Below are 14,275 nucleotides of genomic sequence, written 5' to 3'. Positions count from 1 at the left end.
AGTGCCTGTGATCAAGTAGCCCCCCTTAGGTGCGTCAGAATTAGACGCGCCCATGATGCTAATAAATGGTTCAGCATTGACCTCAAAGGGAAAAAACTGGCAGTCCGCCGAGAAGAGCGCGCCTGGAGACGCGTCTACTGCCCGACGCTAAAATCACAGTATACTGCCACCTTAAATGATTATAAAAAGGCCATTCTCAACGCCAAGACCAGCTATTTCTCTGGTAAAATTCTTTCTGCTGAAAACCAACCCAGGGAAATCTTCGCCACAGTGTATGAGTTTGTCCTCTTCAGACAGTGACGCTCAAGCCTTCCCCCTCCCAATCCCTACACGATTCTCTTAATGATTTTTTTATTGATAAAATTGCGGCCATTAAGGCCAACATATCCTCCCCCTCCCCTGTATTCTTGAACCCCTACCCGCCTTCCAACAATTCCCAGTTAGACCATATTGCCCCTTTGACGAGGGAAATCTTTTTGTCTCTGCTCCCTCGAGTGAAGTCAGGATCCCCCGCCGACATTTGTCCGGCTCATATTTTGAGAGAGATCTTCTCGGTGTGCCCCCTCCCTCCTCTTACATTTCGTAATGACTCCCTCAAACAAGGTGTGGTCCCTCCCTCCCATAAATTTGCCACCATTATCCCCATTCTGAAGAAGGCTGGCGCTGACCCCACGTCTCTTACCAGCTATCGTCCCATCTCCCTCCTCCCTTTCCTGGGCAAAGTCCTAGAGCCAAAATCGAATAATTGTCCCACTTGCACACTCTGTTTTCTCTAAATATTCAATTCCAGCGTGCTCTAGGGTGCACCCTCTGTGCTGGAGTGCGTCCAAATCAAAATTCAACAGCGTGTCCCATCTGGGAGACGTCCCCTAGTCGCAGCTCTTTCCCCCCGAAGGGGTATTCCAATTGATAATGAGTTCCAATTAATCACAACGTTATTTGATTCACATTTGTTTATTTTTTCTTATTTTCAAGAATTCCTTCATTCTCTTAAATGTATCTCATTTTCAAATCCAAACGAATTATGTTCAATCAAATCCTTATAGCATATCCATCCTTCAATGCATTTCGGCTGCTAATGAGCCTTCATCAGGGATATATGTCTACAATCAAAAGAGTATAATTAGGCTGTCCGGTTTTAGGTTTAAACCTATAATAACTGATAAAACCCCACCAAAAGAGAAATAGCCCTCACCAGTGAAAACATATAAACACTGAAAAAACACCTTCACAACCACAAACAAAATGCCATTCAAAGAAAGGAAAAAGACAGTGAAAGAGTCATTTGTTTTCTTCCTGAAGGTGCCAATACAATGTAACTTTTTATACAAGCTAGCAGTAAGAAAGTCTGGGCTAACATTATTCTGCTTGAGTATTGTTGTTTAGGGATGCCACTAAAATATTGTTTCTTCTTCCTTTTTGTTTTTTTCAGTTTTGTGGTCTTTGTTCTAAAGATGCAGGGTTTAGTAGCATGTTTCAGCTCTTGTTTAATTATTTTATAAACTGTAGAGAATCAGGAAATATCAAAATAATATTTGACATTTTTGCTGCTTTTGATTCTTTCACTGATAGGTAAAATGTCTGGTTTCATAAAAATCTTTCCTAATATGTGTCATCACATTTACCCACAGAGAATGGGTAAAACCCCTTAATACATCAGCCCCCAGTTTCTATTGAGTCAGTATTGCTAGTAGGCGAATTGCCAACACCTCAGGCTTTAAACATTCAATGCAAGGTATAGTGACAAGTATATGTGAAAAGAGCGCTATCACTAAGCATCAGGAAAAGTGGTTAAAACATGATACCAGACTTTTGGAAAACATGGAACGCAGTGTCACTTGAAATGCTCTGCAAAAAAAGGTTCTTTCCAAGTTCAACCAAGATTGGAGGGATATTGTTTGTATTTGCAGTGATTCAGCTAAGTATATATAAAAGCTGAGTGATGACCTGTCAAAATTGATACCTGAGCTGAAGTGCTTCATTGTAAGAGATCCTTGCCACTTGTTTGCTTGTTTGTACAATCTTTGGAGTTAATGAGGAATGCTATTGACTTTTTAGTCCATTCTGGTGCACTGTTTTCTTATGCACAGGAAGTAAAATGCAAATATTTTTCATTTTGTGCTTTGTGTGGCATCAAAGAAAGAGTCATCCCAATTGTGTCCCTTAGCTGATGATTCTCAGTCCAAGGGGTTATGAATGCTATATTATCCATGTGGCAACCGTTTACAGACGTATTGCTGAGTGATGATGCCTTAGGCAATAAATGTGAGGATCTTTGGTCACACATTGATAGTGATATAAAAGAAGTACACTACTGCATTCTTCGATTTTTACGGGAAAACATAACAGCTGTAGTGGACATAATAAAATATTAAAACAAACTAGAGTCTGAAAACACCCTTGTCTGACAGGTGCTCAGCATAATTGGTGTAGATGTGAAACATCTCCTTGAGAGTAGGGTGGGAGACACATTTAGTGACTTTGGTACTGCAACATGTTCCATGTTAGAGTGCTTGCCACTCGGTAAGCAAAGCAATGGTGAAGAGCAATTTATGAACTTTTATTTTACAATACATGAGAAATGGCTTGCAATGATGCATAGAAATGTCCCTTTACCACCAATGGCATTTGAAGTCCATGAAACCTCACTGTGGTACTCTGTTCTAGATCCCTTCCGTAAAGGGGAATTTCCTCCATAGTTTCATAAGTGCTGCTTCATTTTTGACAGCTTCAATAACTCTGAGGGCATAAGCGCCCAAATCAGTGCAAATGTTGCAGAACCTGCCCTGAGAAACGCAATCTTCAAGTGAACCAGTATTGGCATGGAAAGTTATGTCAGTGTCCAGAGTTAACAAATTGTGTACTGGCTGTTTTGGCATTGCCCATCTCAAGTGCCAATGTTCAGAGGGCCTTTTCACCGAAGTTTACATGGGAAGGAAAGAGCGAGCACACATGACCAAAGACTCACTGAAGAAGTATTGTATGGTGTACACTGTATGTACACTGTCTATATACCATGCGCTACCAGTGCAGAAATTAAGCAATAATAATAGCAAAACGTTCCATAGACACTGGAAAAACACTGTTTCTGAAGTTTTTAATGGTGCGAAAATGTGTAACCACTGTTTTTTAAGGTATTGAAATCACTTGAAAACACTGAAAAAACCTCACCAGAATTTTCGAAAAATAGAAACTGAAAACAGGAAAGCCTAAGTATAATACATGAGGTAACAGAAACTATTCGTCCCACATTTTATAAATTTACCAAAGGAGAAAAATAAGATAGTAAAAAGGCCAACGCCCCCAGAAATAGATTTCGAGATAAACTAAACATAACTAACCAAAAGTAAGTCAAATCACCCGTGGCATTTTAAAAAAACAGTAAATGAATGAATTCATACAAATCGAATATATTCACATATTTCTATACTATAAATAACCGTTAGGTGGCATGGAGTACAATGGCAACTTAGAATGTCATCAAATTAAAGTATTTTAATTACGCGCTCATCATATGCCCATGTGGTAACTTAAGAAAGTTGATTACGCGCTATGGCTGTTGCCACACGACTTTGAGAAACCATAAAGCAATTTAAAGTAGCGTACACAATATAAATGGAACAGAATGTTCCTACAATCCTAGTGTTAAGTTCCTGATCGTAAACTTACATAAGTAAGAAGCAATGAAGCTTCGAGTGTCCGCTCGATATACTACTCGGGTCTAAAGTCAGTCGGCGTTTCTACTCACGATAAGATGTTACCCATAAACATAAAGATAGGACTAACATTCTAACTAAAAGAATGAGTGCCATATTGGAACGATGTTTAAAGCCTAAGAAAACGTTCCCAAAAGTTTTCAGGTTTCGAAAGTGTGTAGGGTTTCTGCTGTCGGCGGCGGGCATACACCTCTGCCAGGTGTACACCTCCCCGAGTTTGTAATCCATTGTATCCCTACGTAGCTTTCTAATTTTGCGGTCATTTATTTCTTGAGAGTGTTTTTGCCTACCAACGAGCTCCTAATTTAGGAAGTTTAATTAAGGCTAAGAAATCTAGTGAAATTCAGAATTTCAGAGGAACATTGCCCTGCTATAACTGCAGTCACTGCAACTGTATAATAAAAGGAAACATTACGACACATCCAAGCAAAGGATATAACATCAAGTTGAGAGTCACTGCTACCTGCGACAGTTCTAACATTATTTATCTTCTGAAATGTCCCTGTGGACAAGGATATGTGGGTAAAACAGAGCGCAAAATGAAGGTTCGCTTGAAAAAGCACAAATCAAACATTCGCAATAAATCCACAAAATCCACAGTTGCTATCCATTTTCAGGAAGCTGCACATAATATCAGTCAATTGAGGTTTTTGATTTTAGAGATAGTTTTAAAACAAGAAGGAGTTGATAATAACAAACTACTTTTGAAACGTGAAAACCTTTGGATTTATAAATTAGACACTTTAAAGCCCAATGGGATGAATGACGGGGTCGAATTTAGTTGTTACTTATAGAGTCAGAACTCTCAATTAACTTTATTGACAAAGTACTTGCTATGCCTGCCATTGATTGACCATGATCAGACTGTTTTCTATTGCAATGTTTCACTTTTATTTTAATATGATTACGATTCATGGTTGCTTTGATGATATATCTGTTGTTTGTTTTAACTTATTCCTATACTGGGAACGTTTTCTTAGGCTTTAAACATCGTTCCAATATGGCACTCATTCTTTTAGTTAGAATGTTAGTCCTCTCTTTATGTTTATGGGTAACATCTTATCGTGAGTAGAAACGCCGACTGACTTTAGACGCGAGCAGTATATCGAGCGGACACTCGAAGCTTCATTGCTTCTTACTTATGTAAGTTTATGATCAGGAACTTAACACTAGGATTGTAGGAATATTCTGTTCCATTTTAATTGTGTACGCTACTTTAAATTGCTTTATGGTTTCTCAAAGTCGTGTGGCAACAGCCATAGCGCGTAATCAACTTTCTTAAGTTACCACATGGGCATATGACGAGCGCGTAGTTAAAATACGTTAATTTGATGACATTCTAAGTTGCCATTATACTCCATGCCACCTAACGGTTATTTATAGTATAGGAATATGTGAATATATTCGATTTGTATGAATTCATTCATTTACTGTTTTTTTTAAAATGCCACGGGTGATTTGACTTACTTTTGGTTAGTTATGTTTAGTTTATCTCAAAATCTATTTCTGGGGGCGTTGACCTTTTCACGATCTTATTTTTCTCCTTTGGTCAATTTACAAAATGTGGGACGAATAGTTTGTTACCTCATGTATTATACTCTTTTGATTGTAGACATATATCCCTGATGAAGGCTCATTAGCAGCCGAAATGCATTGGAGGATGGATATGCTATAAGGATGTGATTGAACATAATTCGTTTGGATTTGAAAATGAGATACATTTATGAGAATGAAGGAATTCTCGAAAATAAAAAATAAACGAATGTGAATCAAATAACGTTGTGATTAATTGGAACTCATTATCAATTGGAATACCCCTTCGGGGCGAAAGAGCCGTGACTAGGGGACGTCTCCCAGATGGGACAAGCTGTTGAAATTCAAAGTCCTAGAGCGCCATGCCACTAAAGTCCTCAGTTCTTTTATTGAGGACAGTGGCTGCCTTGCACCGTGCCAGGTGGGGTTTCGCCCGCTACATTCCACCGAAAAATTGGTCGTCTCCGTCCTGGACACGCTTAGAAAGGGGATGGATGTCAACTCTTCTCAGGCCCTTGTTCTCCTCGATTGGCTTGGATCACCTCCTTATTGAAGGACCGAATACAAGCCGTCCACTTGGCCGACTTTTCTGCCCCCTTACACAAGGTGCAGTGTGGCGTTCCGCAGGGCTCTTCTCTCTCCCCTCTCTTGTTTAATTTATATATTTTTCCTCTTATTTTTGCTTTACAGTCGATGGAGGTCACAGTGTTCAACTACGCCGATGACCTCCAGCTCATCTTTAATCTCTCGGATTCCCCCCACTCCATTCACAATTTCCAATCTGTCATGACTTTTATCAGGGATTGGATGAACTTTAACCACCTTAAACTCAACCCTGATAAAAACCAAGCTGGTTCTCACAGGTGGCAGCTCCAGCCCTTGGTCCCTTGCTTTCTGGACCCTGTCCCTTGGTCCTCCCCCTTCACCTTCCCCCTCCGTTAAAACACTAGGGATTACACTCCATCAACACCTCACTTTACATTCCCAGATCGGCACGGTGGTCTCCTCTTGTTTCTTTGCCCTACGCACTATTTGAAAGATTTCACGTTTTTTTTCCTTTTCAGCTCTTAAACTTATTCTTATGGCCATGGTCCTCTCACGTTTGGACTATGGCAACATTTTGTATAATGGGATCCCCGCTTACCCCCTCCGGCGTCTTCAACTTATCCAAAATCAAGCCGCCCGTTTAGCCTATGGTCTCCCTAAATCACATCATGTCACCCCACTCCTTAGATCCCTTCACTGGCTCCCCATTAGAGAACGTGCCCTCTTTAAGATGGGATGCATGACTTTCCAGGCTCTTGCTGGGACGGCTCCAGCCTTCATCAACTCCAAGGTCAAGGCTTATATTCCCAGCAGACAATTGCGCTCCTCTTCCCTATTTCTCCTATCGGTCCCCCGGTTTAGGAAGATCAAATCGGGGGCGTGAAGTTCTCAGTCCTTGCCCCCGCCTTCTGGAACTCCCTTCCTCTTACCATCAGGTCAACAGTGACTTATCTGGAGTTCCAAAGACTGCTCAAAACTTTCCTGTTTTCACAGGCTTTCTCACCCTAGCTTCCTTCCTTCTTCCTTTTTTGTGGCCTGCCCCCTAGCGCCAAGAAACCGCCTGGTAATCGTACGCTCAATAAAAACTTTCAAATTCAATTAAGTCCACAACTTGGACAAAATGGACGACAAGCATAACTGTGAGACACATGGGAATTACTAGCCAAATGGGTGTGTTTGCAATGTGAAACTGAGGGGCATTTGGGCATCTTGAAACTATGGTGTTTTGGGTAATACCTTTCATTAAAACTTGGATTCTTATTTTCTTTGATTTTTTGTTTTTGTTTTTTACACAAGACATTATAGAAATGGAAATCTGCCTGCAGATTCACCGCCACTGTGTCTGATCTTTTCCTATGGGAAAGTGTACAAAAAAGTTTATATGCTTTTAAAATTCTAACAAATATTTTTATGTAAGGTACATGTAAATTAATTTTAAATATTTATCTTCAACCTAGAATTAATCAAATAAAATGTTAAAGCAAATTAACACATCAAATTATTTTTGTACTAAATGCTTCATTTAAATGTCAGTGTATTTTATAAAAATAATTTTTGAACACTCATGTAAACAAATCCACATCACTAACATTTGTATTCCATTTAATATGTAGTACATACATTCTGTTAGCATTTGTCTAATTGAACTTATTTGTAATTTTTCTTTTATATTAAACATCTATTTTTTTAAAGTTTATTACTAACTTTTAAAATACTTCTATAATATTTATATACAATGTTGTAACATAAAAATATATATAAAGTACATATTTTAATAAAAGTCCATATAATTATTTTAACATTATTTTCTATGGAGGGTTCTTTCTTTTCCCTGTCAAATATTTGTCCTTTGAAAGTGGTTTACAGTACCTGTGAGTGACCGTATGTGGTGCTTGACTGACTCCAAGGCAAGTTGGAATACTGTCACACCTGTTTGAGACGTTTAGGGGTTGTTCACTTTAGAAGTGTAGGTTTGAATAGCAGTGCTCTTACTCTTTTGTGGGTGTGTATTTGTATTAACATGTCCTTCCCTAAACCCCTCCTTAAATTTTTTCAAAAATACCTCACATTTAAGAGTAAATATTCCCCATTTGAGTCACTAGCCTTTGTTCCTCCCACATTTACTACAAATTGACACAGTTACTACTAATTCGCATACCTTTGTATGCAGAGATCTACACACTGAAAAGATAGGAGAGGTCTCCATCTTTAAGCAGAAGGCTCTGTCTGTAAGTTTGTGAATAACTTTTCGTAATGTGTTAGTAGTATTAATGTAATACTATGTTACATACTGCAAAATGAAGTTTGTAACTAGGCCCCCATAAGTTTAAGCACCAGGAGAATTATTTGAGTGTGTGTAAATGCTAAAGAGACTGTGGAAACTTGGAGCGCGTTTGAATCTCCCTGAGCAATCGCTCTATAAAGTTAGCTAGGGATTTTTTCTCTTTTCGCAGGGAGAGAGCAGGCTTGGAGTGTCACTAGAGGATGCTGCTTCCCAGCTTCAGGAGACCTCCCTGAACAGCACCTCCGTAGTCCTCAACATCATTGGTAAGTTTTAATCAAGGGGGTGGCTGACCCTTGAATTGTCTTTCTAGACGTTTTGAGGAAGATCTTCATTGGGGAGGAGGAGGGCGAGAAGAGGTGTCCTTGGCATAAAAAATTACATAATAATTGCAGTGGATATCCTGAAAATCATCTGTTAGAGCTGTACAAAGCCCCAGGTGGGCGAACTGATGGGCTAGTATTCTTACTTGCTAATTCACACGGGAAACATCCTTTTCCACGCAACCATTACAACGCGTAACGTGGTTTTAACAACACAAGTCATTACTTGCACTGGAGGGCGCTCTAGACTAAGAAATAGTGTGAATTACTATTCCAACACCTTCCCTACTGTACGTAAACTGGAGATGGAATAGTAATTCACACTATTCCTAAGTCCAGCGCCCTCCAACGCAAGTCTTCTCCATTGGCTGGCTTCCTAAACGGAGGCCAGCCATTGGAGGAGAGGGGCGTCACTCCCCGTCTTTTTCGGATTCGGGGGCGTGTTTTTTGCAGTTTTTAACTCCGTGACGTCATCCGTCACTCAACAGCAAAAACCACGCCCCCGAATGCGAAAATGGCGGCGCTTTTCTGACGCCATTTCTGCCCGACCGCCGCCGGAAGAAGTCAACAAGCTGCCGAGTCCTCCGGTGAGTGCTCGCTTTTCTTGCCTATCTTCCCTGATTGTGCCCTCGTTCTTGCTTCTGTCCCCTCATTGTGCGTCTGCCCCCTCGTTGTGCTTGCTTTCCAGCCCCCCCTCGCTGTGCTTGCTCCCCTGCCCCCTCACTGTACTTGCTCCCCTTCCCCCTCGCTGTACTTGCTCCCCTGCCCCCTCGTTTGTTGTGCTTGCTGAACGTGCCAAGGTGAAACTGTGGGCGTAGGGGGACCAGCGGGGCATACTCAGCACTTGAAGGCCAAGAGCCAACAAAAGGACAAGCAGTTGGTAGCAAGCTGAAGCAGGGTATCAGCGACAGGGCATCGCCACAACCCACTCTCTCGTGGTCATAAACCAGATATGATAACAGCGACTACCGAATATAAATATTGAGCAATGTTAAAACAGAAAGAGCATTTGATGAATGCCATTGATATGTACCGTCTGCGTGCACTAGTTAAGCATTGACCGGTTGGGGTGGCCTATTGCGCAGGTGATATTTTTGTGAGTCTTTCTCTGCCTCTTTGCGCCACATTTGCCCTCCAATCTCTGCTTTCCTCTACCCCTCCTAATTTCCCTCATTGTCCCTCACATCTGTAATATCCTGCACCCGCCTCTGTAATCCTCACTGTCCTCCGACCATTCTTACCGATCTGCGGGTTTCCCTTTCCCCCTGCAGTTCTTGTACATAATCCATGTTTCTCCGCCTCGCGTCACTTCCGGCAACAACTCTGAAATCAGGTGTCAAGAGCAACTGATTTCGGGCCACGCCCCTCACATACTGTTACCAGCATTAAACCCACCCACATTTGACATATTCGCGCTGAATTTTGCCTGAACTATTCCCACAATTCTGTTAGCGGTTTCACCTCTGAGGGAGGGAGTTTGGCCTGCCCCCCCCCCCCCCTTGGTTGTGCTTGCTCTCCTGCCCCCCCCCCCCTCGCTGGTTGTGCTTGCTCTCCTGCCCCCCCCTCGCTGGTTGTGCTTGCTCTCCTGCCCCCCCCCCTTGTTGGTTGTGCTTGCTCTCTTGCCCCCCCCTTGTTGGCTGCGCTTGCTCTCCTGCCCCCCTCGTTGGCTGTGCTTGCTCTCCTGCCCCCCTCGTTGGTTGTGCTTGCTCTCCTGCCACCTTGTGCTTGCTGTCCTGCCCCCTCGTTGCTTGTGCTTGCTGTCTTGCCCCCTTGTTGCTTGTGCTTGCTCTCCCGCCGCCCTCGCTGGTTGTGCTTGCTCTCCTGCCCCCCCTCGCTGGTTGTGCTTGCTCTCCTGCCCCCCCCTCGTAGGTTGTGCTTGCTCTCCTGCCCCCCCTCGTTGGTTGTGCTTGCTCTCCTGCCACCTCGTGCTTGCTGTCCTGTCCTCTCGTTGCTTGTGCTAGCTGTCTTGCCCCCTCGTTGCTTATGCTTGCTCTCCTGCCCCCCTCGTTAGTTGTGCTTGCTCTCCTGCCCCCCTCCCCCCTCGTTGGTTGTGCTTGCTCTCCTGCCCCCCCCTCGTTGGATGCGCTTGCTCTCCTGCCCCCGATCGTTGGTTAAGCTTGCTCTCCTGCCCCCCCCTCGTTGGTTGTGCTTGCTCTCCTGCCCCCCCTCGTTGGTTGTGCTTACTCTCCTGCCCCCCCTCGTTGGCTGTGCTTGCTCTCCTGCCCCCCCCTGGTTGGTTGCTCTTGCTCTCCTGCCACCTCGTGCTTGCTGTCCTGCCCCCTCCTTGCTTGTGCTTGCTCTCCTGACCCCCTGGTGGGTTGTGCTTGCTCTCCTGCCCCTCTCGTTGGTTGTGCTTGCTCTCCTGCCCCCCCCCCCCTCGCTGGTTGTGCTGGCTCTCCTGCTTGCTGTCCTGCCCCCCCACCCCCTGTTGGTTGTGCTTGATCTCCTCTGGGCCGGTCACACCACGCACCGCGCACACTCTCAGTGAGTGAGCCCAGGCTGCCCTCGATCCCGCCGAGTGCCGCCGCTGCCCGCAGCTGTGCTCCTGGTCCTGACCACTGGGGTGGTATTTGCCTCTGTAGCGCAGCGTTGTTTTTCCCCTGTTGACTTGTTGTATTTTCCTCCGTTGCCCATATTGTGCCCAGCCCCTGTCCTCTGTTAAATGTAGTTTCATTTTTCTCTGTTTTCCCTCTTGTTGTGCCCCCGCCGCGTTTACCGCCATCTCCCCGCTCCCCGCCGCTGCTCCTGTGGCCCCGCCCCCTTCCCTCTCTGAGTCCCTTCCCATTCGCCGCCCCGCTCCCGCCTCCCAGCTGCTCCTCCCTCCCACTTGGCCATTTATGGCAGAGTGCACGCGTACGCGCAGCGTTCACGTGCAGCGGGCGTGCCGATTGTGCGCCGAAGGCGTGCCAAAGGCAAGCCCGTCCGCGCCTGGACTGCGCCCAGCGCCAGACCCCCTGGCCCCCGCAGATGCCTTCCCACCCGCCGGACCTACGACGCCGCTTCCCTAATCGCACTCAACACCGGCCGGATCCCCGTATGCTACCGAGCCACCCCGAGACGCACCCACGGACCCTTCAGCTGCCATTCCTGCAACTTCTCCTGCATCCGGACCTGCACCCGCCAAGCCGAGCACCATCAGCAACCACCTGAAGTGCATCCTGCTCAACACTCGCTCCGTCCACAGACACGCCGTGGAACTCTGGAACCTGCTCGACACCACAGTTCCAAACGTCGCCTTCCTCACGGAAACCTGGATGAACGCCTCCTCAGCGCCAGACTTCGCCATCGCCATCCCGGACGGATACAAGATCACCCGAAGAGATTGCGTCAATCAGACTGGAGGAGGCATCGCCATCGTCCACAAGAACACCATCCGCATCACGACCGACTCCGACGGCACCCTCACAGCCGCCGAACACCTGCACTTCCAGATCCACACCGACCCCAAGACCACACTCAGAGGCACCCTCATCTACAGACCCCCGGGACCACGCACACAATTCAGCGAAGACCTCGCCGACTTCATCAGCCCACACGCCCTCCCCTCCGCTGACTACATCCTTCTCTGGGACCTCAACTTCCACCTGGAGAACAACAACGACCGCAACACCACCACCCTGCTGGCCAACCTCGGACTCAAGCAACTGGTGACCACCCCCACCCACTACGCCGGCCACACGCTTGACCCCGTCTTCTCCTCCAGCAAGGACATCTCCTTCAGCCACGCCACCGGACTCCACTGGACGGACCACAGCTGCGTCCACTTCAGCTTCAGAAGGACCACGCTCCACCACCACCACCAGCAACAGGTCCCCCGCAAAAGCTGGAACAAGATCACAGCCGACAAGCTCGCCGCATCGCTGAGCCAGAACCCTCCCGCCGGCTCAGCGAACCCAAACCAAGCCGCCAACAATCTCACGAGGTGGATCAGCAACTGCGCAGACGACCTCTCCCCACTGAAGACCCCTCCCAGCAGACCTGGCAGCAAGAAAGCATCCTGGTTCACCGATGAACTCAAGAACTCCAAGAAGAACTGCTGAGCCCTCGAGAAAACCTGGCGCAGAGACCCGACACCAGACAACATGACCACCCTCAAGCTCGCCACTCGAAAAAACCACCAACTGATCCACGCCACCAAGAAAACCGCATTCAAGGAACGACTGGACAACAACGCCCACAACAGCAAGGAACTCTTCAACATCGTCAAAGAGCTCTCCAATCCCAGCGCCGGAAACAACGACATCACCCCATCGCAAGACCTCTGCAACTCGCTCGCCTCGTTCTTCCACAGCAAGATCGCAGACATACACAACCGCTTCAGCACACAACCGACGCATCCTACGACCACACCAACGCCCCCCACCACCACCCTCCGCGCCTGGACCCCGATCAACACCGAAGACACCATCCGCAGGATCAACTCCATCCACTCCGGATCACCAACCGACCCCTGCCCCCACCACATCTTCAACAAGGCCGACTCCGTCATCGCACCCCACCTACGGGACATCCTCAACGCCTCCTTCGACACTGCAACCTTCCCTGAGGGCTGGAAGCACGCCGAACTCAGCGCCCTACTGAAGAAACCATCAGCAGACCCCACCGACCTCATAAACTACCGCCCCATCTCGCTCCTCCCGTTTCCTGCCAAAGTCATCGAGAAGACCGTCAACAGACAGCTGGCCGCCTTCCTCGAGACGAATGGATCCCTCGACCACTCGCAGTCCGGCTTCCGGGCCAACCACAGTACCGAGACCGCCCTCATCGCAGCCACCGACGACATCCGAATCCTGCTCGACAACGGGGAAACAGCGGCCCTCATCCTCCTGGACCTCTCTGCGACGCGGTCTGCCACTGCACCCTAGTGCAGCGCCTCCACAACATCGGAATCCAGGAGAAGGCACTGGAATGGATCATCTCCTTCCTCACTGGAAGGACACAGAGAGTCCACCTCCCCCGTTCAGATCGGAAGCCACCGATGTCATCTGCGGCGTGCCACAAGGATCATCACTCAGCCCCACGCTGTTCAACATCTACATGAGCCCCCTCGCAGCCATCGCACGCCAACACAACCTCAACATCATCTCCTACGCTGACGACACCCAGCTGATCCTCTCCCTCACCAACGACCCCGCCACCGCGAGAACCAACCTACACGAAGGGATGAAAGACGTAGCCGAGTGGATGATGAACAGCCGCCTGAAACTGAACTCAGATAAGATTGAAGTCCTCATCCTGGGATCTACGCCCTCTGCCTGGGATGACTCCTGGTGGCCCCCTGCCCTGGGCAGCGCACCCAAACCTACAGACCACTCTCGCAACCTGGGCTTCATCCTGGACTCCTCCCTCTCCATGACCAGACAAGTCAACGCCGTCTCCTCGTCATGCTTCAACATCCTACGCATGCTACGTAAGATCTTCCGGTGGATCCCCACCAAAACCAGGAAGACGGTCACTCAGGCCCTCGTCACCAGCCGACTGGACTACTGCAACTCCTTCTACGCCGGAACCACTGCAAAACTCCAGAAAAGGCTCCAGCGCATTCAAAACGCCTCAGCACGACTCATCCTGGACATCCCCCGACACAACCACATCACCGGACACCTGAGAAACCTGCACTGGCTCCCCGTCAGCAAGAGAATCACGTTCCGACTCCTCGCCCACGCACACAAAGCTCTCCACAACCAGGGCCCAAGATACCTCAATGACCGCCAGAACTTCTACACTCCCACCCGCCAGCTCCGATCGACCACCCACGCCCTCGCGGCCGTCCCCCGCATTCGAAGAGCCACAATGGGAGGAAGATCCTTCTCCTACCTGGCCGCCAAGACGTGGAACTCCCTCCCCACCCACCTCCGCCTGACCCAAGACCACCT

General features: G+C 47.2%; 1 protein-coding gene across 2 annotated transcripts in view; it reads left to right on the top strand.

The window, feature by feature from the left end:
• The window catches only part of DELE1 (DAP3 binding cell death enhancer 1), an 87,067-nt gene that overhangs the window by 49,650 nt on the left and 23,142 nt on the right, over positions 1-14,275 (top strand). For both annotated transcript variants that reach the window (XM_086931349.1, XM_086931350.1), the window contains exon 7: positions 8,249-8,342. In XM_086931349.1, coding sequence (XP_086787475.1) covers positions 8,249-8,342 — 94 coding nt within the window. The remainder of the gene's footprint in view (positions 1-8,248; positions 8,343-14,275) is intronic.

This window comes from Lissotriton vulgaris, chromosome 7 (genome assembly GCF_964263255.1).
Source record: "Lissotriton vulgaris chromosome 7, aLisVul1.2, whole genome shotgun sequence".
Lineage (NCBI taxonomy): Eukaryota > Metazoa > Chordata > Amphibia > Caudata > Salamandridae > Lissotriton > Lissotriton vulgaris.
This window is presented reverse-complemented; position numbering and strand designations above follow the sequence as displayed.